At 48.7% G+C, this 22,406-nt stretch overlaps 10 protein-coding genes across 10 annotated transcripts; 5 read left to right on the forward strand and 5 right to left on the reverse strand.

Moving 5' to 3' along the window:
• Positions 1 to 106: 106 nt before the first annotated feature.
• On the forward strand, positions 107 to 1,210 carry N7489_011536 (putative multicopper oxidase; the record flags this gene model as incomplete). Its single annotated transcript, XM_056717285.1, has 1 exon — positions 107 to 1,210. The coding sequence occupies one exon, from the start codon at positions 107 to 109 to the stop codon at positions 1,208 to 1,210; it is 1,104 nt and encodes a 367-aa protein (XP_056564907.1).
• A 1,142-nt stretch (positions 1,211 to 2,352) lies between these two features.
• N7489_011537 (uncharacterized protein) lies at positions 2,353 to 2,837 on the reverse strand (the record flags this gene model as incomplete). Its single annotated transcript, XM_056717286.1, has 2 exons — positions 2,353 to 2,726; positions 2,810 to 2,837. 2 exons carry the CDS (start codon positions 2,835 to 2,837, stop codon positions 2,353 to 2,355), a joined length of 402 nt encoding a protein of 133 aa, XP_056564908.1.
• A 1,624-nt stretch (positions 2,838 to 4,461) lies between these two features.
• Positions 4,462 to 5,974, reverse strand: mpkA (mitogen-activated serine/threonine-protein kinase SLT2; the record flags this gene model as incomplete). Its single annotated transcript, XM_056717287.1, has 5 exons — positions 4,462 to 5,102; positions 5,159 to 5,473; positions 5,526 to 5,592; positions 5,647 to 5,779; positions 5,862 to 5,974. The coding sequence occupies 5 exons, from the start codon at positions 5,972 to 5,974 to the stop codon at positions 4,462 to 4,464; spliced, it is 1,269 nt and encodes a 422-aa protein (XP_056564909.1).
• Positions 5,975 to 7,293: 1,319 nt separating this feature from the next.
• N7489_011539 (uncharacterized protein) lies at positions 7,294 to 7,657 on the reverse strand (the record flags this gene model as incomplete). The annotated part of the gene is given in 2 exon segments (XM_056717288.1): positions 7,294 to 7,624; positions 7,635 to 7,657. 2 exon segments carry the CDS (start codon positions 7,655 to 7,657, stop codon positions 7,294 to 7,296), a joined length of 354 nt encoding a protein of 117 aa, XP_056564910.1.
• A 10-nt stretch (positions 7,658 to 7,667) lies between these two features.
• On the reverse strand, positions 7,668 to 7,943 carry N7489_011540 (uncharacterized protein; the record flags this gene model as incomplete). The annotated part of the gene is made up of 2 exons (XM_056717289.1): positions 7,668 to 7,823; positions 7,878 to 7,943. 2 exons carry the CDS (start codon positions 7,941 to 7,943, stop codon positions 7,668 to 7,670), a joined length of 222 nt encoding a protein of 73 aa, XP_056564911.1.
• Positions 7,944 to 8,383: 440 nt separating this feature from the next.
• On the forward strand, positions 8,384 to 9,747 carry N7489_011541 (uncharacterized protein; the record flags this gene model as incomplete). Its single annotated transcript, XM_056717290.1, has 2 exons — positions 8,384 to 8,882; positions 8,963 to 9,747. 2 exons carry the CDS (start codon positions 8,384 to 8,386, stop codon positions 9,745 to 9,747), a joined length of 1,284 nt encoding a protein of 427 aa, XP_056564912.1.
• Positions 9,748 to 11,852: 2,105 nt separating this feature from the next.
• On the reverse strand, positions 11,853 to 14,207 carry N7489_011542 (threonine--tRNA ligase THS1; the record flags this gene model as incomplete). Its single annotated transcript, XM_056717291.1, has 3 exons — positions 11,853 to 13,250; positions 13,310 to 13,574; positions 13,636 to 14,207. The coding sequence occupies 3 exons, from the start codon at positions 14,205 to 14,207 to the stop codon at positions 11,853 to 11,855; spliced, it is 2,235 nt and encodes a 744-aa protein (XP_056564913.1).
• Positions 14,208 to 14,379: 172 nt separating this feature from the next.
• On the forward strand, positions 14,380 to 15,278 carry N7489_011543 (H/ACA ribonucleoprotein complex subunit GAR1/NAF1; the record flags this gene model as incomplete). Its single annotated transcript, XM_056717292.1, has 5 exons — positions 14,380 to 14,492; positions 14,561 to 14,608; positions 14,665 to 14,765; positions 14,830 to 14,975; positions 15,029 to 15,278. The coding sequence occupies exons 1-5, from the start codon at positions 14,426 to 14,428 to the stop codon at positions 15,276 to 15,278; spliced, it is 612 nt and encodes a 203-aa protein (XP_056564914.1). The 5' UTR covers positions 14,380 to 14,425.
• Positions 15,279 to 15,738: 460 nt separating this feature from the next.
• Positions 15,739 to 16,747, forward strand: N7489_011544 (CDP-diacylglycerol-serine O-phosphatidyltransferase; the record flags this gene model as incomplete). The annotated part of the gene is made up of 5 exons (XM_056717293.1): positions 15,739 to 15,808; positions 15,864 to 15,921; positions 15,978 to 16,015; positions 16,140 to 16,321; positions 16,379 to 16,747. 5 exons carry the CDS (start codon positions 15,739 to 15,741, stop codon positions 16,745 to 16,747), a joined length of 717 nt encoding a protein of 238 aa, XP_056564915.1.
• A 4,372-nt stretch (positions 16,748 to 21,119) lies between these two features.
• N7489_011545 (WSC domain-containing protein) lies at positions 21,120 to 22,087 on the forward strand (the record flags this gene model as incomplete). The annotated part of the gene is made up of 3 exons (XM_056717294.1): positions 21,120 to 21,456; positions 21,520 to 22,013; positions 22,067 to 22,087. The coding sequence occupies 3 exons, from the start codon at positions 21,120 to 21,122 to the stop codon at positions 22,085 to 22,087; spliced, it is 852 nt and encodes a 283-aa protein (XP_056564916.1).
• Positions 22,088 to 22,406: the final 319 nt, after the last annotated feature.

Here is a 22,406-nt window from a genome sequence, read left to right on the forward strand (position 1 = left end):
CGCAGAGCTCCGTGCAGATAGAATCCCGTGGAGATACTCTCTTGCTCTATCTGCATCAATTGCATTCAGTGTGATAATATACTTTCGACACCAGGGTTCCCTCCGGATGGACACAACCACGGGCGAAGAAGCAAGCGGGCTAGACACAACCCTAGTGCCTCGGGGGAATGAAACAGCGCAGTCACATTCGCAGCCTTACGTTGCCCCGGGGGAAGGATTAATTGACAGCTCTAAGCTCCCGATAGAGGAGGCTGTCCTCACGGCGGCACCAAGTGTACCTCCACCGATAACTCGAAATCACCCCGTTCTCCTCCAAGTGCCGTTGACAACTAGCACTAAGACAAAACAACTTACCAGCCAACACAAGTACGAACAGTGGAATTTTAATGGCATTGTCCCTGGCCCATTCATCCGAGCTCGGGTTGGGGATGTTGTGGAGTTATCGTTGACGAACCGTGACAAAGCCGGCAATCCGCATAATATCGACTGCCACGCGTTTATAGGGCCGGGAGGGGGTTCTGCGCTGACGACAGCAGAAGAAGGCCAGACCAAGACCGCGAGATTTCGGCTCCATTACCCAGGTCTTTACTTGTACCATTGTGCAGCAGCACCTGTGCCAGTACATATTGCCAACGGGATGTATGGTCTCATGTATGTGGAACCAGCCACAGGAGCCCTCCCTCCAGCGGATCGCGAGTACTATGTGATGCAGAGCGAGTTCTATCATGAACCTCCGGAAATTGAGGATAACGGGAAACCATCATCAATAGTGGAGTTCTCGTATCCCAATGCGCTCCGGGAGGAGCCAAGTGTTGTTGTCTTCAATGGACACGAGGCTGCGCTAACGAGAGATAAGCCCCTTAAAGCTTCTGTGGGCGAGAAAGTTCGAATATTCTTCGGAAACGCAGGGCCAAACCTTACAAGCTCTTTTCACGTTATTGGGAGTGCCTTTGAGAAGGTCTACCGTGATGGGGATGTTGTTAGCCCTCCTGGACAGTTTGTGCAGACGGTTAGTGTTCCTCCAGGCGGTTCAACAGTCGTTGATATGAAGATGCTGGTTCCTGGGACATATACACTCGTAGACCATGCCATATTTCGCCTTGAAAAGGGTGGCGTGGGATATTTGAATGTGACAGGGGAACCGAGACCTGATATATACCATAGTGAGGAGCCGCCCGCTCCTTGCGTCGGCTGCAAGTTACATCCTTAGTGGTGATAGAGGGTGCAATCTGTTGTATATATTTGAGCCGTAACAAGACATTTATATTATGTATTCATGCTCAGAACATTTAACTCAACGTAGCTGGATCATAGCTAATATCTTCATGTGGCACCGCTATAGTCCAGAAGCCCAAATTGGGGTCGGGGCTCTATGTGAGGGATCGCCCCTTCCTATGGTTCAAGACCGATACAAACTTCTCTTCTCTGCAACACACCTCCGCCACGCACTTTTCGAGTCTCTCCTCTTCGAACAACATCCAGTCCCAACTATCGCAGGAGGGAAGTGCGCCATGACATTGGCCTCCCGTCCTCGATCAAGTATTTAGCCAAGGCTAAATGGCTTTGTTTGACCGCGTACCGCAGAACAACGGCCATGTGCATTCTAGCCTCTACCGGAGAGGATACAAGTACTTCCAGGACACCGAGGCTGCCTTTGTACGCGACGTGGAGGAGAGCCTTTTTCGAGGTCACGCTCATATTCCCTGTGGGCCGGAACGAAGAGTGATGTGGCATGTTTGTATCGATCGCTTTGCAAACGCATCCCGCTGTAGGCAACAAGCAGCTCGGCAATTCTTGCAAGATCCGTATCGACTGTCAGCATGATGGGGGTTGAGGAAAGTATTGATGGAAATTGAGTTCATGGACCAAGAGCTTGTAGAGGGCGTCCCTGTTGTCGTCCATCACGATGCGCTCAAGTACATGCGGAGCACATTCTTTCGCATAATACTTGTAGAGACATCTATCGGCGATGCTATGGAGTCGGTGGCATGTTTGCGAGAGGGAATCGACCTCATAAGCGTACTGTATGTAGTGTAATGATATCCAGGATCTCAGTGGGCAAGCATAACAAATTTTTGGATGTCATATTGCGTTATCGAATTGTAGGCGAAGAGGTTGCCAGTTTAGTTCTCGAGGGCACCTCTGAAGCTCTGACCAGGGAAGAAAGTAAGGACTTTTGTCGGCGAACGACGATCTGTATTGTCGAGCTAACAAAGACTGAGGGAGGAGAGAGAGAAAGAAGCAGAGAGAGGAGACACAGGCAGTACTAGCCTGGCAAAACTCCGAAGGCATATGGCCACTGGATCTCCCATTGGCCATCTCTTTGGCTTGATGTCTCCGTCTGAATTGAAATCAGCTAACGGGCGTGACGGTGGGAAGGTCTGTGTCAATGATAGTCATGACGCAGCTGGTGTCAAGGCAGGCGACAAGCAACTTCTGCTGGGTCGTCAAACCGACGACGGTTGATGCACAGCGCCAAGTTTCGTATGCCATATCCGGCTTGGCGATAGGGGCCTGTCTGACTTCATAATGGGCAAATCGCGTGGTAAGGCATCCGCCTCCGCACCCACTGGGCTGGCTGTACGCCACTGTAGTGTCATCAACTACTGCTGTCGTGTGCTTTGAGGCGTGGAGCTTGTTGTTAGACTGAAAGGACATCTCGTTGTGAATGACTTTTGCGGCCTCATAGGCCTCCTCTTCACGTTTCTCAAGCGCTTTAGACTCATCTGAATCTGGCTGGGTCAGGTTTGGATCGCTCTTGGTTTTGTAATATGCGTTCGCAGTGAAAAATAGGCGTAGCAGTGCAAACAAGTGGCGGAGGGAGTGACGTCCTCCATGACGGAGTAGCAAGGCTGATCATCCTGTTCTTCCGGCTGGGACACCTGTGGCGATGACGAGGAGCACAAGAGCATCGGACAGGCGCATCCCAGCGTCTATTGTGCGTGCCTGTTCATGGTGTCTAGGTGACTGGCATAGGCATCCATTTTATCGGGCAATCTTAATTGCCGGGGGTAATTCATTATGATGGCAGAGATTTGCGGCTGTCGCCTTCAAAAGCAAAGAGAAAGACTGATGGTTCCCAGCCAATGGTTCACCGATTCGAAGCACAATTGGAAACTTGATCAGGACAGGGAGATTCAACACTTAGGACAACTATATATGTAGGTATCGTCATCTCTCACTTCTCCTTTGAATTGAATCAATTCTCACGTATAACTGTATCAAATACCACTTGTCCACAACTATATCTTGTTACTGATATACCTCAGTTCACACTACCCTTTCTTCCTCTCTTACATAGCTCTGTCGCACAGTACAATACTATCTTGTACAGCCTTTTATGATCTCGTTCACACCGTACATCTTATCACTAAGAAGACAAGCATAGAAAGTGAGGCTAAGCTAAGGTGGGTTTGAGCCCGAACGATATAGATAGCCCTAGGTCACCTTTGATATCTATAGTTAGAGGCATATTGGCCCTCACTTCTTGTCAACCTACAAGGTTATATAAAGTTTAAGCTGTACTAACGGAAGATAATATAAATCGATTCATGCACTCATAGTCGCTATGAAATCAAGGACCTTAGTGATAGACTAGCGGATTCAGGTAGGCTTTCCCACATTCTTGATCTTCTTTATCACTACGACGGGACTATCGTACGTAGATACCGTGCCACCGTCCTCTTAAACGCGGGAGTAGATCGTCAGCATTTAGCATGGTTGCTACTGCCGCTTCAGGTTCGGCAATAGTTCTAGCCACAGACTCCTCAATCCGAGTGTGTGCCGCCTATCGCTAGAATGCGTAGCTATAAAACTCTGCAAGCTCCTCATCGATAAGAACTAGAACTAGCTAAGAGTCAGTAAATTAGTTAAGAGGTTCTTGACGAAAACCAGGTTATTACGTAGCTAGCACATCTCAGTGCTATACGGCCATTTCCTCATAGAAATCGAGAGTAGTAGGTATAAAAGCTAACGTATTTGAGCTACCTCGTTTTAGTTGGATACACATTGACAAACATCTGATGAAGGGGAAGTTTTTGATTGACAATCTATCTAATAATGGACCTACTTGAATGAGATGCAATTCACATAATGTCATAGAGACCCAAGTATCATACCCAACCAGGAACCACAATCATAGCGCCTTACCTTGGAAGTAGTCAAAGGATTCAGACTGGACGCGAATGTCACACCAAAGGAAGTAGGAAACGCACGCAGGGGTGAGAACGCAGCTCGCAGAACCACAAACGGAAAGGAGAAAGTCGTGTTCGAGATTGCAGTTATAATGGAAATTGAAAGGTGAAAGAAGACCCCATGTAAATCATCCCAGTCTTTTTTTGTTTCTCTGAAGGTATCTCTTGGCTAAATTAGATCAACATGCAAGGCGCGATAGAAAGCACGATCGGATTCAACACGCCGAACCAACAAGACGAGAAAAAGGCAGAAAGAAGAAAAGAGGTATCAACGGTGATGCACGTCCATGCCGCGCTGCAGCGAGGATTCCAAGTCATTAGGGTTGTAACCACCGCCAGCGGTAGCCTCCTGAGGTCTAGGATCCTCGGTCTTCCAAGGACCCTGGTGGTTATCCGGGATGGGGATGTTAGTCTGCTGAGCGATCTGCTGCTGCTGGGCGGCGTGGGCCTGCGATTGCTGGCGGACGGTAGCCCGGAAGCGGATGACCTCGTCGAGGATCATCTTGCGCATCTCGGGCACTTCATCAACGACCTCGAAGTGGAAGTCGAAGGTGGTGGGGCAGTTTGGCTCGTCCGAAGCGTCGTGCCAGATGTGCAGGTAGGGGTGCTCGAGGGCCTCCTCGACGGAGATACGAGACGATGGATCGAACGCCAGCATACGGTCCAACAGATCCAACGCATCGGGGTTGGCTTGAGGGAACAGCTGCTTGAAGGCCACCTTCGGCATGAATGGCAGATTGCGCACATATTCCTGGGCGCGGGGCGATCCAATGCGCGCCAGGGTCTCTTCGTTTGGTGTACCCAGGTAGTGCAAGATCTGATTCAGTTGGTCGACATAGTCGCGGCCCTTGAAGAAGGGTCGGCCACCGAGGAGCTCGGCGAGGATACAGCCCACGGACCAGACGTCAACTACACATATGGGGTTAACGGGGAACTCAGTGGCAGGTTATGACGGTGTTACATACTCGCTTTGGTATAGCTTTGGAAGCTCAACATGATCTCCGGTGCACGGTACCATCTGGTCGCGACGTATTCGGTCATGTATCCCGCGTTCTCCTCCGGGTCGATTGAGAAACCACGAGCCAGGCCGAAATCACAGATCTTGAGCTCACAGTCTGCATTGACGAGCAGGTTACCGGGTTTGAGATCACGGTGCAGGACGTTGGCCGAGTGGATGTACTTGAGACCACAGAGGATCTGGTAGATGAAGGATTGGAAGTGGGCATCGGTCAAAGGCTGGCCGGAGCGGATGATAGCAGCCAGATCACATTCCATCAATTCTGCATGATTATCAGTCCTGTCCTATTCGACGCAAAGCGGTAGGCCACCTACCCTCATAGAGATATGTTTCGTTAAAGTTGTCCGGTCGGGGAATATCCATATCGTACAGGCATGTGATCTGGAAGGCTGAGTTAGCGGGTACAGGTATTGATAAGGATGCGCTGCAGCCTACATTGCGATGGCCACGGAAATGCTGAAGCAGCTTGATCTCTCGTAAAGCCCGCTTGGCCAGGATCTTCTTGCTGAAGACATTGGTGACCTTCTTGACGGCGACGCCCTCGCCGGTCTGGATGTTGGTTGCGGCACTTGGTACTATCAGCACGTGTATCTCCAGAGTCCAGTGTTCAGTGTCCAGTGCCCTCCACGCTTGATGTCTGGAATACCTACCACACGATACCGTAGGCTCCCTGGCCCAGCTCCTTGGTCACATTGTATTGCTCGCTCACGATAAAGTCCTGGTTGAAAACCTTGAAGACCTTGCGACCTTGTAAATCAGCCATGGTCGCGAGTTCGACTTGGAACTTTTGGAACTGTAGGAAAGGCGAAAGTCGAGGAGAAACGAGAGTCCTTTAGAGAAGAGAGAGAGAAGGGAATAAAATAGAAAAAAGAGAGAACAGAGAACAGAGACAGATAACGAGAAGGGAAAGGGGAAGGTCGAGGAGTGTGATGGGATTCAAGAGCCCCGCAGTCCCCGCGGGTGATCCGCCACGCTTGTAACAAAAAGTGTTAGGACAACGAAAAATGGTAAATGAAGGAAATGAAGGAAATGGAGTCATTCTAGTGAAAGAAAATGTTCTAATTTAAGCAGACTGTGCCATTTGGTGAGGGTTTTACTTAGTTCAAAGGGATATAGAATACATATACAAAGAGCATATAGAGTTTAACAGCAAAAGAATCAAAGAAACAACAGAGATACAACATATATACATTAGGAAACTCGAAACTTGAGAAGAGGAGAGAGGCACAAAGAGTCCAAACGACAGGAGATCAAACCTGTTGGCCGTTTTAATGGGCTGATGTCGATGGGTTTCTATCAGCGCTAACTACTATGTAACTAACGTATAACTATGGTGACATCTGTCACGTACTCCACCTAGGCAACTATTACTTCAATAGTCTACGGAGTACTCCGTACGCATAGGGATTATAGGAAATACTCCATAGTAAATGTACATGTAGTTGTCTTAGATGAATGATATTCGTATGTTACTACATAGTTAATCCTCCCATGTACATAACACATGGTTATGTATGGTAATATACCTAAATCTTATTGGCCACGTGACAACGGACATCAGCGTATCCTCCGAGTTCCCGTTCTCCTACAACACAGCTGCATGACAGCAACGTAATATTTGATGTTCATTGCCATTCTTAACCATAGTGATGCCGCACTCTTTTGGGGATACTCATCAAGGTCAACGACTCCTCTATCGACATTTCTCTCTTCCGCGAGCCCATGTTGGTCGCCCCACATCCTTTCAAAAACACCCGCTCGTGTGGGTGTAGAGGTCCTCGAAAGCCTCGTCAGCAACGTGCTTTGCTATGCGTCGTAGAGCGCATGGTGATTGCGCCCTGTAGGTCGTGGGTATTTCCGAAGAATACCACAAACAGCACAGGCAGGGAAAGAGGAAACGCCTTGCCTCGGTAGCAGTTCTTTTGCTCACCATAGTCGAATCGATCAACATTATCAGCCCCCATGCCCACGCAAGATCTGGAAGCTACCAAAAGTACAACCGAGGCTTTAGCAACAGGACTATGCCATCGGTTTAACTTTCGCTAACAAAGCTTTAACGAGAAGGGCTTTGACCCGGGCTTCCTAATAGAATACACCGGAGTGAAGTCCCAGCCGCAAAAGCTTTTGGTGCATGTCTTGAACGACCGAGTTCTGTTCGCTTGATGGCAAATTTGAATGCCACATAACACCTGACTCGGTAAAACTCAGTGCCTTCTCTTCAAGCGTTCCGTCGCCTAGTTTAGGCTGTTCGTCGCATACTTCAGAAAACAGTATCTCGCCCTCGCTGAGTACAAGATTGACATCCACTTCTGGTCCATCGCAATGTTCTTTGATGATAAATCGTGGGCCATGTAGATCGGCATGCTTCGCAATGGCCTCGGCAGCTTCGGCAAACTCAAGGGTATTGTCTGCTCTGTACACACCCGAAGAACCCCATCCCCGACATGGCTTTAGAATCAATGGGTATTATCAGCCTGTAGCGCTTCCTCTTTGCCATGTGCCAGAAGTGCCGGGTGCCCTGCTGCAATACTGGTCTTGTATTTATCAACTGCGATTGCCAGAGCTGCTGCAGGTGGTGTAGGAAGCGAGAGAATCTCCGCGGCTTTAGCGACCTATAAAATTTTTTTCTTTTGCCTAATTTGTCAGCCGCATGGACGTTAACGTACATATTTGTTAATGAGAACCCGCCAATTCTCGTATCGGGTTAGATTTGCATCAAACGGGCCAAGCATTTGACAGACCGCCTGGCGCCTGCGAGTGACTACAACAAGCACCGCGAGGCCGCTTTTTGGTGTCACGACGAGGGGTGACTTGGTTGAGTGTAGAATAGAGCATATCTTGGTCTGCCAGGAGAGCGAGGCTACAGTCTCGGCTCGAGACTTTCACCGATCTCCGACTGGCGAAGGTGGTCGGACACCCCTGGGTGTTTAATCTGTGGATAATCAGCCCTGGAGACGCAAAGACAGGCAAGCTTCAGTCCGTATTTTATTTTCCTGGGCACCCTTTCAAACATTCACTCCGACATACCATGACACGCTGCTTGAGAATATTCGCGGATTTTTTGCCATTGTCTCCAACGCTGATTCCACATCGACCTTCACATTTAATTGTACCATCCCTTGGGCGTCTTCAAAAGCTCAAATCTTGCTCTTTTACGCGGCTGACCTCCACGATGGCTGAGGACCATCGCATCAAGTACAACTGGATCAAGGGTGTGGAGGCTCTCGAAGAATATGCGCCTGGGGGTTATCATCCCGTCATGGTCGGAGATATGCTAAAGGACCGATATCATATTGTAGATAAACTCGGATTCGGTGGCTACTCGACTGTTTGGCTTGCCCAAGATACTTATCTCAAGCGATATATTGCTGTCAAGATAAATACGGCAGACTCACCGTCGCGCGAGACTAAAGTCCTCAAGGCACTATCTGCTCCACTTCCGCCGTCTTCACCTATACACCCCGGGCGTGATCTAGTACCTAAGCTACTTGATGAATTTGAAGTCCAAGGTCCTAATGGAAAGCACACGTGTTACACGGTGACCCCTACGCAATGCAACCTTAGGGAGATCTCCTTTAGCCGTCTTTTCTCTATTGAAGTTGCTCGAGCACTATCATATAAACTTGTGGAAGCTGTCGCTTATACCCATTCACAAGGCTTTATTCATGGAGGTTTGTAATAGCAGCAATACCTTTTCTCCTGTTAAAATGTTGAAATCAGTGAGCTGATAATACGGACATCCATTGTTTAGACATACATTTAAATAACGTTTTGGTCAAGCTCCCATCGAGCTTTGACGACCTTTCCATCGCGCAGTTATATCAACAATACGGCGAGCCTGAGACAGTTCCAGTCACACGGCGTGACGGAGAATCACTATCCCCTAACATCCCGGCTAAGGCTGTGGTGCCACTATTTCTAGGGAAATATGCGGAGAAATTCTCACTATCTGACGCACAACCGCTTTTAAGCGACTTTGGTGAGGCTTTCTCTCCTACACTGGAAGTTCGCCTTGGTCAAGACTGTCATACACCACCCGCATTTCGAGCTCCAGAAGCCAAATTCGAACCACAGGCTCCGCTCACATATCCCTCAGATATCTGGAGTCTAGCTACGACAATCTGGGAGATCATTGGAATGAAAGCAATCTTTAGCACAGATTTCGTACATGGGGATGAAATAGTGTCTCAGCACATCGATGTACTAGGGCCTATGCCTTCGGAATGGTGGCAGCGTTGGGAAGGACGGCCTCGGTTTTTCGATGAACAAGGATGCCCAACGGAGTCGTACCAGGAAAACAGATGGCCTTCTCTTGAGGACTCTTTTGAAATTGGTGTTCAAAAATGGAGACGTAAATTAGGGGGTGCGGTTGACGAGAATGAGAAAGCAGCGTTTCTAGATTTGATGCGCCGAATGTTGTCATTTCGGCCTGAGGAGAGACCGACCGTTGATGAGGTACTTACTTCGGAGTGGATGGTTAAATGGGCATTCCCTGATTACGAGCGAAGCCAAAGGTGTTCTCTTCGAAATGGCTAGCTCTTGAGATAAACAGACTGAGATTTGTATCCTAAGAGCAGCTACGGGCTTCCATCAATATAGGAGCACACCATGGGTAGGTCAAAGTTGAATAGCCAAATCTCCAAGAGATTATTTACATGCATCATTGGATACGAGACTATTTCTCTTGATATGGAGTATGAAACACAGAAACAGTGAGAGAACCTCGTAGTAATATTGTGTTGCTCAGGTCATTTTCATGGATCAACTCGCGACTAATCTCGTCCGCGTAGTCCCAAACATTGAACCTGCGACAATCCAAGACAACGGGTTGACGGATATTATAGGATAGGCCCTAGCAAACTGATCTATAGAGGTTCTTAGGGATATTGGTAAAAGCTTGGGTGAGATAGGTTGATATATACGACGTTGATTGGAAGTTTACTTATAGAATGGCAGATGAATAGATGAAGGTGCAAATGTGTTGACAGCTCGGCAGAGAGAGTGAGAGAGCGACGGACCGACCAGCAAGATGATGCCTACGAGGTCTAAAAGGATGAATGAGCGAGGTTTGGAGGCTACGCATAGAGCTACCAAGCGAGAGGAGAAGTTACGTTGATTCAATCTATCAAACGCAAGTACTACGTATGTAATTTCCAAACAGCAAACGAAACACAGAATCTGCTAGCAAACAAAGGCCTAAATGATCATAAAGTAACAGGGCAATGGGAGGTCTCTGGGCAGGAAGAGAGGAATGCATGTAGCTATCCAGCAATCTAAAAACGTACGCCAAAAGAGAAATAGAAAGAACCTTGGAAGGGTCATGTTATGAGCGGTGAGAAACCCTACAAACGCATTCCGCGGTAGCCCAGATCCTCATCTCGACAAAAAAACATAACAACCCAGGTTATATAATACTTACCGGGTTTGGATGAAGCCAGGACACATGAAGAGGATCAAGAGGATCCTTACGGACTACGGCTAGGAGAGCTGGACGTCGCCAGGCCCCTAACGGAAGGACAGAAATGAGCAAGAGAAGATAAGCAATCAGCTCCTAGCCCGCCTGAAACCAAGGACAACTGGGCTAAGGAATGGGAAGCAGTGAAACGAGGCTGGATCCATAAATATATAGGCAGCCATAGAAACGGCTAGCTAAGGTAAAGCAATAAAGCCCGGAACTGACGAGTGGGGATGGAACACAGCAACCTAGGCACGACATCGCAGTTACTAATGATGAGTTTCTAGAAAGTCGAATGAGAAGAGACTGAGTGTTATGAATGGACCTAGCATGGTTTCCTAGAATGGTTCCATGACTACTAGAAACCAGTGTTCCTAGGAGGGCCTACATACCGAGGTCCCGTATACGCCTTAAAGGGAACTCGCAGGAACAATGCAGATACCCGTATGTAGAGAGAAGCAGACAGCGTTTTCAGAGTGAACGGCCAATAACAGAATAGAAAAGCCCATAGTGGGCTTAAAAGTGTATCCCAAGGAAGCAAAACAGTATATGTAGTCTCCTCGCGTTCAGGGAAACACTGGTATACACCCGTATAGACCCGCCCATAGCTTATCTTCCACTTATCTTGTCAAATAATACGTTCCATATATAACCCTGATAAGACCACTACAAGTAGCAAAGATGAGCTCTTTTGACAAAGACTTATTCGGGCGATCATAGCTCACCTCGAACAAGTGGTAGAATGGTTAAAGAAACCTGAGCGATCAGAGGATGGCACATGCCCACAATGTTATCACTGTATACACCCCAAAATGATCCTAAAGCTTTGTTTCTTTCTATAGGGTCAAACTTACAAAGTCTCCACTATATGAAGTTACGTTTATGATAAAAACTCCTTAGCCTCTATAGGGTAGACGAAAAATTAGGGCTCGTAGCTCTACCGTGGGCAACAGCGGCCAAAAGTGCAGAAATACGGAAAGGGAAGGTTAGAAATTTGGAGAAGGTTAGAAGCAACGGCAGTAGGCTTAAACAGATAATTACGTATGTAATTAGGATAAACCAATACCCTGGTTACTCTACTACATTACATATGTAAGTATGCTATGGGATAATGGATATTTAGTGGGATCAGTAGCATATCTGCGTGTGCTTCATTTCATTTTCCGTAAATCTGTGAATATATTCCCTACAGGGCGTTCTCCAACCGACGCTCCTTGCGCAGAGCCTTGAGCTTGATCCGCACCTCCTCAAGGGGCACCATCACGCCCTGCTTCTGAGTGGCAGGATCATCGCGATTGCGGACGTTGACACTCCTAGATTCACGCTCCGAGGCGCCGACAACGAAGATGAAGTTGTACTGAGCCAGCTGGCCGGTGCGGATCTTCTTCTGCATGGTGTTACCGCTAATGTCAATATCGACATTCAGTTTATCACCCTTTAGGATCTGCTGCAGCTCCTGGGCGTAGTCGTTCACGGCAGGCATCACTGGAACAATGAGGATCTGACGAGGGCTGATCCAGAAAGGCCACTTGCCACCAAAGTGCTCGGTCAAGATACCCAAAAACCGCTCGAAACTACCGATGATAGCACGGTGAATGACAACGGGACGGGCACGGCCGGGGGCAAGCTCGTTGCTCTTGGCCTCCCCCTCCTTAGGCTGTTCCAAACTCGATTGGCCCTGCTCGTTGGTCATGTACTCCAGCTTGAAGTTGATCGGGGCCTGGTAATCGAGCTGAATAGTGGCACACTGGAACTCACGCTGGAGAGCATCGGCAATAGTGATATCGATCTTGGGTCCGTAAAAGGCACCGTCACCCTCGTCAATGGTCCAATCATTACCCATAAACTTGGTCAAGGCCTTCTTGAGCTGGTCCTCAGCATGGTCCCAGGTCTCCAACGCACCCATGTACTTCTCGGGGCGAGTGGAAAGCTTTAACTTGAAGGTGAAGCCAAACAGCCCATATATGGACTTCAAGAAGTCGAACAGACCCTCAACTTCAGACATTATCTGCGAAATTTCGCAGATAATGTGACAATCGTCTTGTTGAAATTTTCTCACGCGTGTCAGACCACTCAGGGCACCCGAAGCCTCATTCCGGTGCAGAACACCGAAGTCTGCAATACGCATAGGAAGCTCGCGGTAGCTACGTTCACGGTGGCCGAACAGAATGAAGTGCCCAGGGCAGTTCATGGGCTTCAGAGCCCACTCGCGCTTCTCGACATCCAACTTGAACATATCATCCTTGTAGTGGGCCCAGTGTCCGGAGGTTTTCCAGACGCCGACATCGTACATATTGGGGGTCTGGACCTCCTGGTAGCCTCGCTTGCGGTATTCACTACGCAGAAGGGACTGGAGCTGGTTGAAGATCTTGGTTCCGTTGGGAAGGAGGAATGGGCAACCGGGGGACGCCTCATCGAAGAAGAAAAGCTCTTGCTCCTTGCCAATTCTAAGGTGGTTCCGCTTCTCGGCTTCCTCCAAAAATTTCAAGTGCTCAGCCATTAGCTTCTTGTCTGGGAAGGCAACACCACGAATACGCTGTAGAGAGTCGTTGGACTGATCGCCAAGGAAGTAGGCTGATGAGTTCTGGTAATAAAAGTTAGTATGTGTCTTCCTCTGTCAAGGGGTCAACTAGCGACGCTTACCTGCATGATCTTGAAGGCCTTGATCTTGCCAGTGTTCTGAATATGAGGGCCTCGGCAGAGATCGACAAGGGTACCGTTACGATAGACGGTGCTGCTTTCGCCGGTGATGAGCTTATCAATGTAGTGCAGCTTGTATTTGCTGTATGCGAACATCTTTTTGAGGTTCTCCTTGGAAACCTCCAATCGGTCGAAGCTTTGCTTCTCCTTGAAGCTACGCGACGCTCTGGTTTCAAGCGCTTTCCAGTCGGCCTCACGGACAACCCGTCTGTTTTCCACATGTATTAGCATTGGCGCAATGGTGAAGGGTAGGTGATAAGATAACATACCCGTCAGGCATGGCCATATCGTAGAAAAATCCCTGAGGGGTAGGCGGACCGTGGGAAAGAAGACATCCGTACTCGCACTCAGTGGCTAGGCCCAAGCAATGGGCACTCGAGTGCCAGTAGACTTCACGGGCCTCGGGGTTGCTGAAGGGCAGAAGAAGCACACTGCAGTCCTTCTCTAGGGGTCGGTTCAAATCCCACAGTTCTCCATTAACCTTGGCAATGACAATATTGGCACTTAGATCCTTGGGCAAGTCGCGGAGGAAAGATCCAGGAGTGGTCTCGAAGGCTTTGGCAGGGACCGAGGAGGGGGAGTTGCCGTCGCCAATGTCAAGGGTAACGTTGATCTCTGGGTGAGGACGGGTCTTGGTCTCCTCCAGGTATTGTTGCCAGAGTTCCTCGAAGAGCTTGTTTCGCTCGATTATGAACTCGGGGAGAGTATCGGGGCTCGGGGCCTGCTTGGATTTCGCATTCGCATCTTTTGGAGGGGCAGTGGCAGCTTCAGATGCGTTTTTGGCCTGCGCTTCAGCGGCGGGCCGCGCGGGGAGCTCCTGGGGGGTTTCAGATGCCATCATTAAAAACCCTTGAAGCAATGGCGCAAAGGAATAAAACTGTGGGCAGGAACTTTGAACATGTATACTCCGCGTGGAGGGGAAAATTGACTCTTAGTGAGGGCGGTGAAACACAGGTCACGTGCTAGTTCTGCCCTTAGCCGACACTTTACCGCTTCAAGTTTCCACCAAGCGAAAACTTCTCCAGCTTTGTACAAGTCAATCACCCTTATCACCACAAAATGTCTTTCCGTGGTCGTGGTAACGCTTCTGGTGCCAACCGGGGAGGTTTCGGTGGTGGCCGTGGTGGTGAGAATTTTCCAACGTGGATGCGATGCGAGGATGTAAAAGGAGCTAACGAAATTTTTTTGTTGCAGGTCGCGGAGGCTTCCAGCAGTCATTCGGCCCCCCAGCGCAGGTTCTGGGTAATTATTCTTCTGAATCCTACTATATTTGATTTGTGTCGCTGATATGCCGATAGAGTTGGGTTCCGTGATGCACTCCTGCGAGGGTGAGATGGTCTGCGAATCAGTCAACCCCAAGATTCCTTACTTCAACGCTCCTATCTACCTGGAGAACAAGGTGCGCAACTACTCCACCAAATCAATATCATATACAAGTTCATGACCTAACTGGTTCTTTATAGACCCAAATCGGCAAGGTCGACGAAATTCTCGGTCCCATCAACCAGGTCTACTTCACCGTGAAGCCCCAAGACGGTATTGTCGCTACTTCCTTCAAGGCTGGTGACAAGGTCTACATTGGCGGAGATAAGCTGCTCCCTCTCGAGAAGTACGATTCGCTATTCTGCTTATTCGTCCACTTCTGACTAACTCACCTCTTAGGTTCCTCCCCAAGCCCAAGCCTCCCCCAGGAGCTGCTAAGCCCAAGCGCGCCGGTGGTGCCGCTGCCCGTGGTCGTGGTGGATTCGGTGCTCCCCGTGGTCGCGGTGGCCGTGGTGGTGCTCCCCGTGGCCGTGGTGGCTTCGGCGGTGGTCGTGGTGGTGGTGGTTTCTCCCGCGGCGGCGGCGGCGGCTTCTCTCGTGGTCGTGGCGCCCCTCGTGGTGGCGGTGGCTTCCGTGGCCGCGGCTACTGATCGATCCAATGTACTGTCTGTTTATGGCGTTTTGGGGGATCTGGGAGCTTTTTCAGGAATATCTTTCCGTCTTCTTGTGCATCTGCGCAATTGCAACTTCACTGGCTGCAGGCTGTAGAATATCACCAGTCAAAAATGTTTCTGTTATTTTCTTATTTTCCAGAACTTGCAATTGCATATTAAATATTCAAACATAGCAACTCGTTTAGAAATTCGGGGATAATCGGCTCGGACATTTGGTTTGGATGTGGCTAGTGTGTGTGGCGCAGCTGCACCGCCTCTGCCTGCCTGCAGTTGAAATGACGTTGACCGCTCAGGGAATCTGTGCGTCCGTCAACACTCCCCAGCAGGATTGACTGCATTTTTATTCTTCTTACCCAATCTTGCCGTTTTTCATATCTTATTGAGACAGCCTATCCTTTTGCCATAGATTTTCTTCAAATCTGATATCCATTTGAGCATGTCTCGTCGGACATCGACCATGGCATCGAGCGATTCCTCCAGCGGTGTCCCACCTTCGAGTGACGGAGGTGCGTTCAAGTTTCCCTTTGGTCGTTCATGGGCAATGAAGCTTATAATTTACAGGCCAGGAGAAGCAGAAAATGCTACTTTCCTCGGATCATGGTCATTTCAGCATGGTGAAGTCAGTCTCGTGCTTCCCGCGCTCCTTTGCTCTCGGTTCAGCCTAACACTCAACAGGGCCTTGCATCTTGCTGATCTGATTACTGAGATGAATGGTAAGAGATCGTAATATCCTGAAGTTTTGTTTGAATTGACTCGCTAACTCTGCATCTTAGGTTTCTGTGGAGGCAAGCTCAATTTCCCAACCTTTTTCCAATCCGCGTCTAACATGTTGAGCAGTCATGTCGGTCTTTTCGTCCATGCGCTACTGCCTCGGAGACCCAACTGAATATGGTGCCATCTGGGCTGCCCTCGCATTTATGCCTTTCGGTCTGTTCTTCGACTTTATGGATGGGAAAGTGGCAAGATGGCGCAAGAAATCGTCTCTCATGGGGCAAGAGCTCGACTCGCTAGCTGACCTCGTAATCGCTCCTGCAAAGTAAATACAATGAGTTATCGCTAACGTTCATATTCCCTAGATCTCCTTCGGTCTCGCCCCCGCCGCTGCCGCATTCGCTCTTGGTATCCGGACCTCGCTTGATCACGTCTTCCTCAGCTTCTTCGTTCTCTGCGGTCTGACCCGCCTCGCTCGGTTCAACGTGACTGTAGCCGTACTGCCCAAGGATAAGACCGGAAAATCCAAGTACTTCGAAGGCACACCCATTCCTACCACTCTGTCAATCGCTGCCATTATGGCCTACTGGGTCTCTCAAAGCTGGACGCACGAGAATATCCCACTAGGACTCTTCGCAGAAGGTACCATTTTCGAGTTCCATCCTGTGGTCCTGATGTTCGTTCTGCATGGTTGTATGATGGTCAGCAAGACGATACACATCCCTAAACCATGAGCTCAACCCAAATTTGGCCACGCATTTACTGTTGGGGAAAAAATGCCTGAGTCTGTTGTCTCTCTCAACTTGGACGACTGAAAATAAATATCGAGAGGGCCGTTGTTTGTAGGCAAGGCATAGCATGATCTCGATGCACTTAAATAAGGATGTTTAATTGAAATTCAATTGCATAGATTGATTATAGTCATTGTGGCTTCCGCATAGGGGTTTGGTTGCATGATTGTGGCTAATAACGTCGACATGCTGGAAATTGCAGCTTTCAACAGCAAGCTGCTGATTGTCGTCGGTCTTCAACAACTACATAAGCAGTGCTGGTCACTACATGGTACCTTTTTGACATCTTTGTGTTTGCCAGATGGCTCTATGATATCTTGTAGGCCTTCAGTTCCTTTGCTTTCCTTCATTAGCTGGGTCTACGAATGCTTTGTATTCTTCTTTCTATTCATTAGAATCCCCAGGCAGTTCTTCGTCTCTGGTTGCGACTTCAAGTGACCTTGAGCATAGGAAATCGGGAGTCCAAAGATCAGAATCAACGTTGACTTAAGGTATCGTCCAGTGACCCAACCTAGAATGAAGGGAATGAAGTAGGTACAAGGTGGCTATTCAGACAGGGAAACGTCGGCACGTGAAACGACGACAGTCTCTTCTCGAGGAGTATGGCTCCTAGGATTTGGTGTGGATGGTTGTTGCAGTACGTGTTGGGTTCACGGACGTACCACTCATTGTCGAGTGGTCGTAATGTGAACCACGGATATTCTTCCAATCTGATAGCATATACAAGCACGCGCAATATTGACCTATAACGATCGTCATTATGACCACTTGGCTAGGCATTCTCATAGTCTGAGCTGTCAACGAGGACTTCGACACAAACAATCGTTGAGCGCATGGAATGAAAGCGAAGGTGAGCTAGCACAGGAAACCCTACTACCAACCCACCAAGCCACATCTAAGCCAGCCACTGTAGGGACCAAGCCCATAACGACAGCAGCGATGACCATAACTACACTCGAACCCCCCAGATGCCCGACGTGCTACGAACACGGTATAAGGCAGATAGTCAACGGCAACAACCCGAATGGCAATGCAGGTCGCCCATATTACATATGCGATCTATGTGATCGATTCATCTGCTTTGATGATCAACGCGGGATAAGTCCGGCCAACCCGCGCTGCCGATGCGGCAGGTACACTCGTAGGCAAATAGCCGGAACCGAGAAGGAGGTGCCACATGGGATTCACTATGTTTGTGCTCGTGGATGGTGTTCCTTCTACTCAGAGGAGGTAGATCAGGATGGTGTCCAGCGACGGGTTCCAGCTAGGTTGGTGGGGACATGTTCGGGTTACTCTTATATCTGAGGTCTGAGGGTGTTTGATGGTGTTACTGTGTTCATGCTTCTTTTAACGTAGCTTCCAAGTGTTGAGCTTAATAATATTTCCTTTTTCTGCATTGTCATTATTAATATTCAGCGTTGAAATAGAATCTGGGCTGCGTCGAGTACCCAGCTACCTTCGGATATGTCCATGTTCAGAGTTATGTCCCTAAGCGAAATGATACTCTCTTCCGAGGTAATTCACCAAGCCGGACCTTCCGCATGATCTAGAATATGGATAGAATAAGCGAAGAAGTCACAGGTGAAATCAGAATTTTTAGCATTTAAAATTAGAATGTTGTTGATTCTTGGCCAGACACGCAGGGTCTAGACCGAGACACAAGTTTCACTTTGATATCCAGTTTCGAACACTTTTCTTACCCACAGTTTGATCAAGTTGAACTGGTGTTCGCTCTCGTTGAGATATCCCAGTAAATACGAAAGACGCAAGCAGCCTGAATAGACCTTTTTCTTCTTCAATTCTGTTTCTCGCTGTGTACACCGGCAAGGCAAGGGGGACTGTGCTTCTACATGATTCCTTTGGCAGGTGGAGAATCCAACCGGTCTAGTGGACGCCACTGATCCCGGAATATCTCTCTCCCCGTTTGGACAGGTCTAGGCAGGTGTGCTTGTTGACGCATTTTCCTGTGTACGAGTACTGTACAATATATACGGACCGGTATTGCCTGTGCATACTGTCTTTTTGGAGGCTCTGGCGGGCGATACTCGGATGACGGATCAGACTGAATGATCAGTATGTCTCACTGTCGGAAGATCGGCTTCATTGAGAACTTATTGTTTGCTCTGTGAGTTATATGGCCGTGGGTGACTTTTAGACGAGAATAAGGTTGATGACGTTAAATTGGCTATAACTATCGAACGTGGTGTGTCCGTGTCGAAATGCTTGCCTGTGCAGGCAGTTATGTTGACCGTTGAAAGGATCTGAACTCATCGACCATGAGGCTTACATGAAATGGTCGGGCATTTGCAATAACAATCGAGTCCGTGGTTCAGAATGTGTTGCAAGGGACTAGATCTGCAAGGCACAAGTCGATATATTATACACAATGGTTACGGAATATCTAGAGCGTACTTGGCCGCATATTTACCAGTAACTTTATCTCTCGATTCAGTACAGAGTAAAGGGCCTGTGGATGTCTCAAAGTCAGTAATTCTCGCATGATGGTAACGTGGTTAGATTAAATAACCTCCGATATTTCCAGGGATATTATATGTATGAGAATACGTATGTTGTAGGCAGTGCTAATAATACCACATACTATTATGCAGTCAAGCCACGAACAAGACACTTGAAGCCTAAAAATTCCAAGGTACAAAATACAAAATACAAAATATAAGGTTAAACACAGCCCTCGTAGGCCATCTATACACTTGCAGATAATATCTAGGAGGTGAGTTGTGTGTAGATCTGAGCCACAGTGCGCTGTTTCTTTTTGTGGCTGAAGCAGGGTTTGTTTTGTTACTTTTATTACAGGAACGGTACGGAGAAAGACCGATCATAATTTCCAAGGTACGGTCCCGGGAGTGGCCGCTCATTACCCATGGAAATAATTTGGAAATCGGAAAGGGGCATGAACAGGAATCAAGAAGACAGTGAGGCTAGAGTATATGTTGTAGGGTGCGACTACTCAAAACATAAGGTTAAATCCTATACTAAATCCTTCAGGTTTCATGTTGTACCGAGTACTCTGTAACAAATGTGGAGGTTCTTAGCGCTTGTATGAGGTATTGAAATTGGCTCCGCCTGGGAAATGAGCCCGTTCCATGACGAAATGGTATTTCTTTTTCTTTCAACAAAATTCGGTCGCAATTTATCAAATGGAGATCTGAATTTCCCCTCGACCATCAGCCAAGAATGCACTTGCCAGCCACAAAGGACGTGGCGTGTGTTGACCAGTCATGTATACGGAGTAGAGAGCAGATCAATGAGAGTAGACACTAAGGCAGAACAAAGCATCCTTAGCCGAGGACTAATTCTGCTGTGAGTTGTACAATTTTTGAGGGGTCAAACAACAAAGTCGTCATCAAGGGTCTTCTTCATGTGGCAAGGACGATCTTTCATCAGTCCATGTACGGAGTAGTAAAGTATGGAGCACTGGGTAATACCTCGATATTGAATATTGGACGAGGTTCACACAATGAGAGTCTCATCATCACCGCTTGGCGCCCAAAGCAGACTAGCGGCATGCCCAAGGACTCCATCAGCTGCCGTGTCTGACCAAAACGGGAAACTGATCTGACACAGTACCCTGGTTAACCTGGACGGGTGCCTGATTACCTAAGGATATCTCGACATATCATTGGATAAGCCTTTGTTTGTATACCTGATACTGTACCATACAAGGAGCAAACAATATTGAAACCACCCGTGAAAGACCTGCGCGGAAAGTACCCGGTACTCGGGTGCACCAGGGCCTCCCCCCATATTTCAAGTACCTCATACCTCCTCTGGGGAACACAGACCCCTTAACAGTCCCTTTCCCAAGGGATCCATTATCCGTCACACTTCTCTTTCCTCCTGATCTTCCTAAATCCCCTTCGCACACATTCGTTACATACCTACAACCCGATTTCTTCGCTCGTTTACTCCTTTTATTTGGGGGTCATCAGCTGAACTGCTTCGAAGTTCACGGTCGCTCACTCTCTCCCGAATTGTAGAGGGGTGAACCTCAACTCGACCACATACTCGAGTACCCGTCAACACAACGATCACTTTCCTTTCACTCCTTTTTCCGACCCCAAAATCTCGCCTTCCTCGTTACACACGCCCTGAGTATCTGAGCGAATAATTCAGTACCAACGCGGTGGGCGGTTTCAGAACAAACAACGTCTACCGACATACATTCAAAGAGAAGTTCTTGAGGGTTACGCAGGCCGTCCCCAGTCCTTCGTCAATCACCCCTGCGACTGAGTCCAGCGGTGTTTTCTTTCCGCGCTGATTTCGATACTCGACTTCCCTACTCTCCCAACACATCATGCTTTTCCACACTCAAGGCGCCCTCGTGGTGTCCGGTGTGCTAATGGCAGCCACCTCGGCCGTTGCAACAGACTTCAAGGTGCTTCCTCGTGGCTCACCATTAGGGACGCTCCAGGGTTGCTATTCCAGCATTCCTGGATACGGGAAGTCCACGAGCTGGACGTACCAGAGTTCTGGATGGTGTCTGGACCACTGCGCCAAAGACTCGGACTATGCGGCATTTGCTTTGACAGGAGGATCTGACTGTGTGTGCGGTAACACACTACCACCAGCCAGTGCCAAGGTTTCAAATGACAAATGCAGCAAGTCCTGCAGTGGCTGGCCCGACGATATGTGTATGTCTACACGTCCATCCATGGCTCTCAGAGAATTGACTTGCTAACAATAATCTCGAATAGGTGGTGGTCCTGGCTTCTACTCTGTCTATACCACAGGTTTAGAAGATGATGTTCCTACATACTCCGACTCCGAGTCCACCACAACCAAGAGCAGTACCGACAGCAAAACCACGACGAAAACCGACGGGTCTGCCTCCACTACTTCCAGTACTTCCGGTGAAACGACAGAGACCGTGACACCTGAGGCTAGTGCGAAGGCCTCCGACGAAGATATGAAGGCAGAGGCCGCGAAGAGCAAGAATACTGCCGCAATCGCGGCCGGAGTCGTTGTAGGAGTGGTGGGATTCGCTGCTCTCTGCGGTGCTGCGTTCTTCTGGTGGCGATCTAAGAAGAACAAGGCCGGTGCTGCTGGTGGTGCCACTGGCGGCTATGGCCGTACCTCGGGCCCGCCCTCGATGTCCGATTCTCGGTTCGATGGCGACTACATGGCTCAGCGCCGCCAAAGCAATGGCAGCATCGATGATGACCATGACTTCTCTCGCCGGATCTTGCAGGTAAGCACGCACACCATCTGTTGATATTGTTTCCAAGCTGACTTAAGATACAGGTGACGAATCCTGATCGCTAAAACAATACCCATTTTTCGAACATTTATGCTCCTTCTCTTTCTTTCCACTTGGTATTAGCGAAACCCAACCTCATCTCTGCGTCAATCAAACTACTTTATGAGAGCTTCCCTATCCTGTTGTCATTATCTTTCTAGTCGGATTATTCAGCGGAGTGACGATATCCGAACGGCATATGGCCTGACCCAGTCGGTGTGGTCCAGCTGGTGACCTGCTGTCTCTTGAGCCCTGCGGCTGAATTGCTTTTTGTCGATGCGCTCCGTGACTCCATATCAAGACGACGTTGCCCTACTTCATGATCATCATCTCTTAGGATTTACA

Source organism: Penicillium chrysogenum (genome assembly GCF_028827035.1).
Source record: "Penicillium chrysogenum strain IBT 35668 chromosome Unknown utg000005l_segment0_segment0, whole genome shotgun sequence".
NCBI lineage: Eukaryota > Fungi > Ascomycota > Eurotiomycetes > Eurotiales > Aspergillaceae > Penicillium > Penicillium chrysogenum.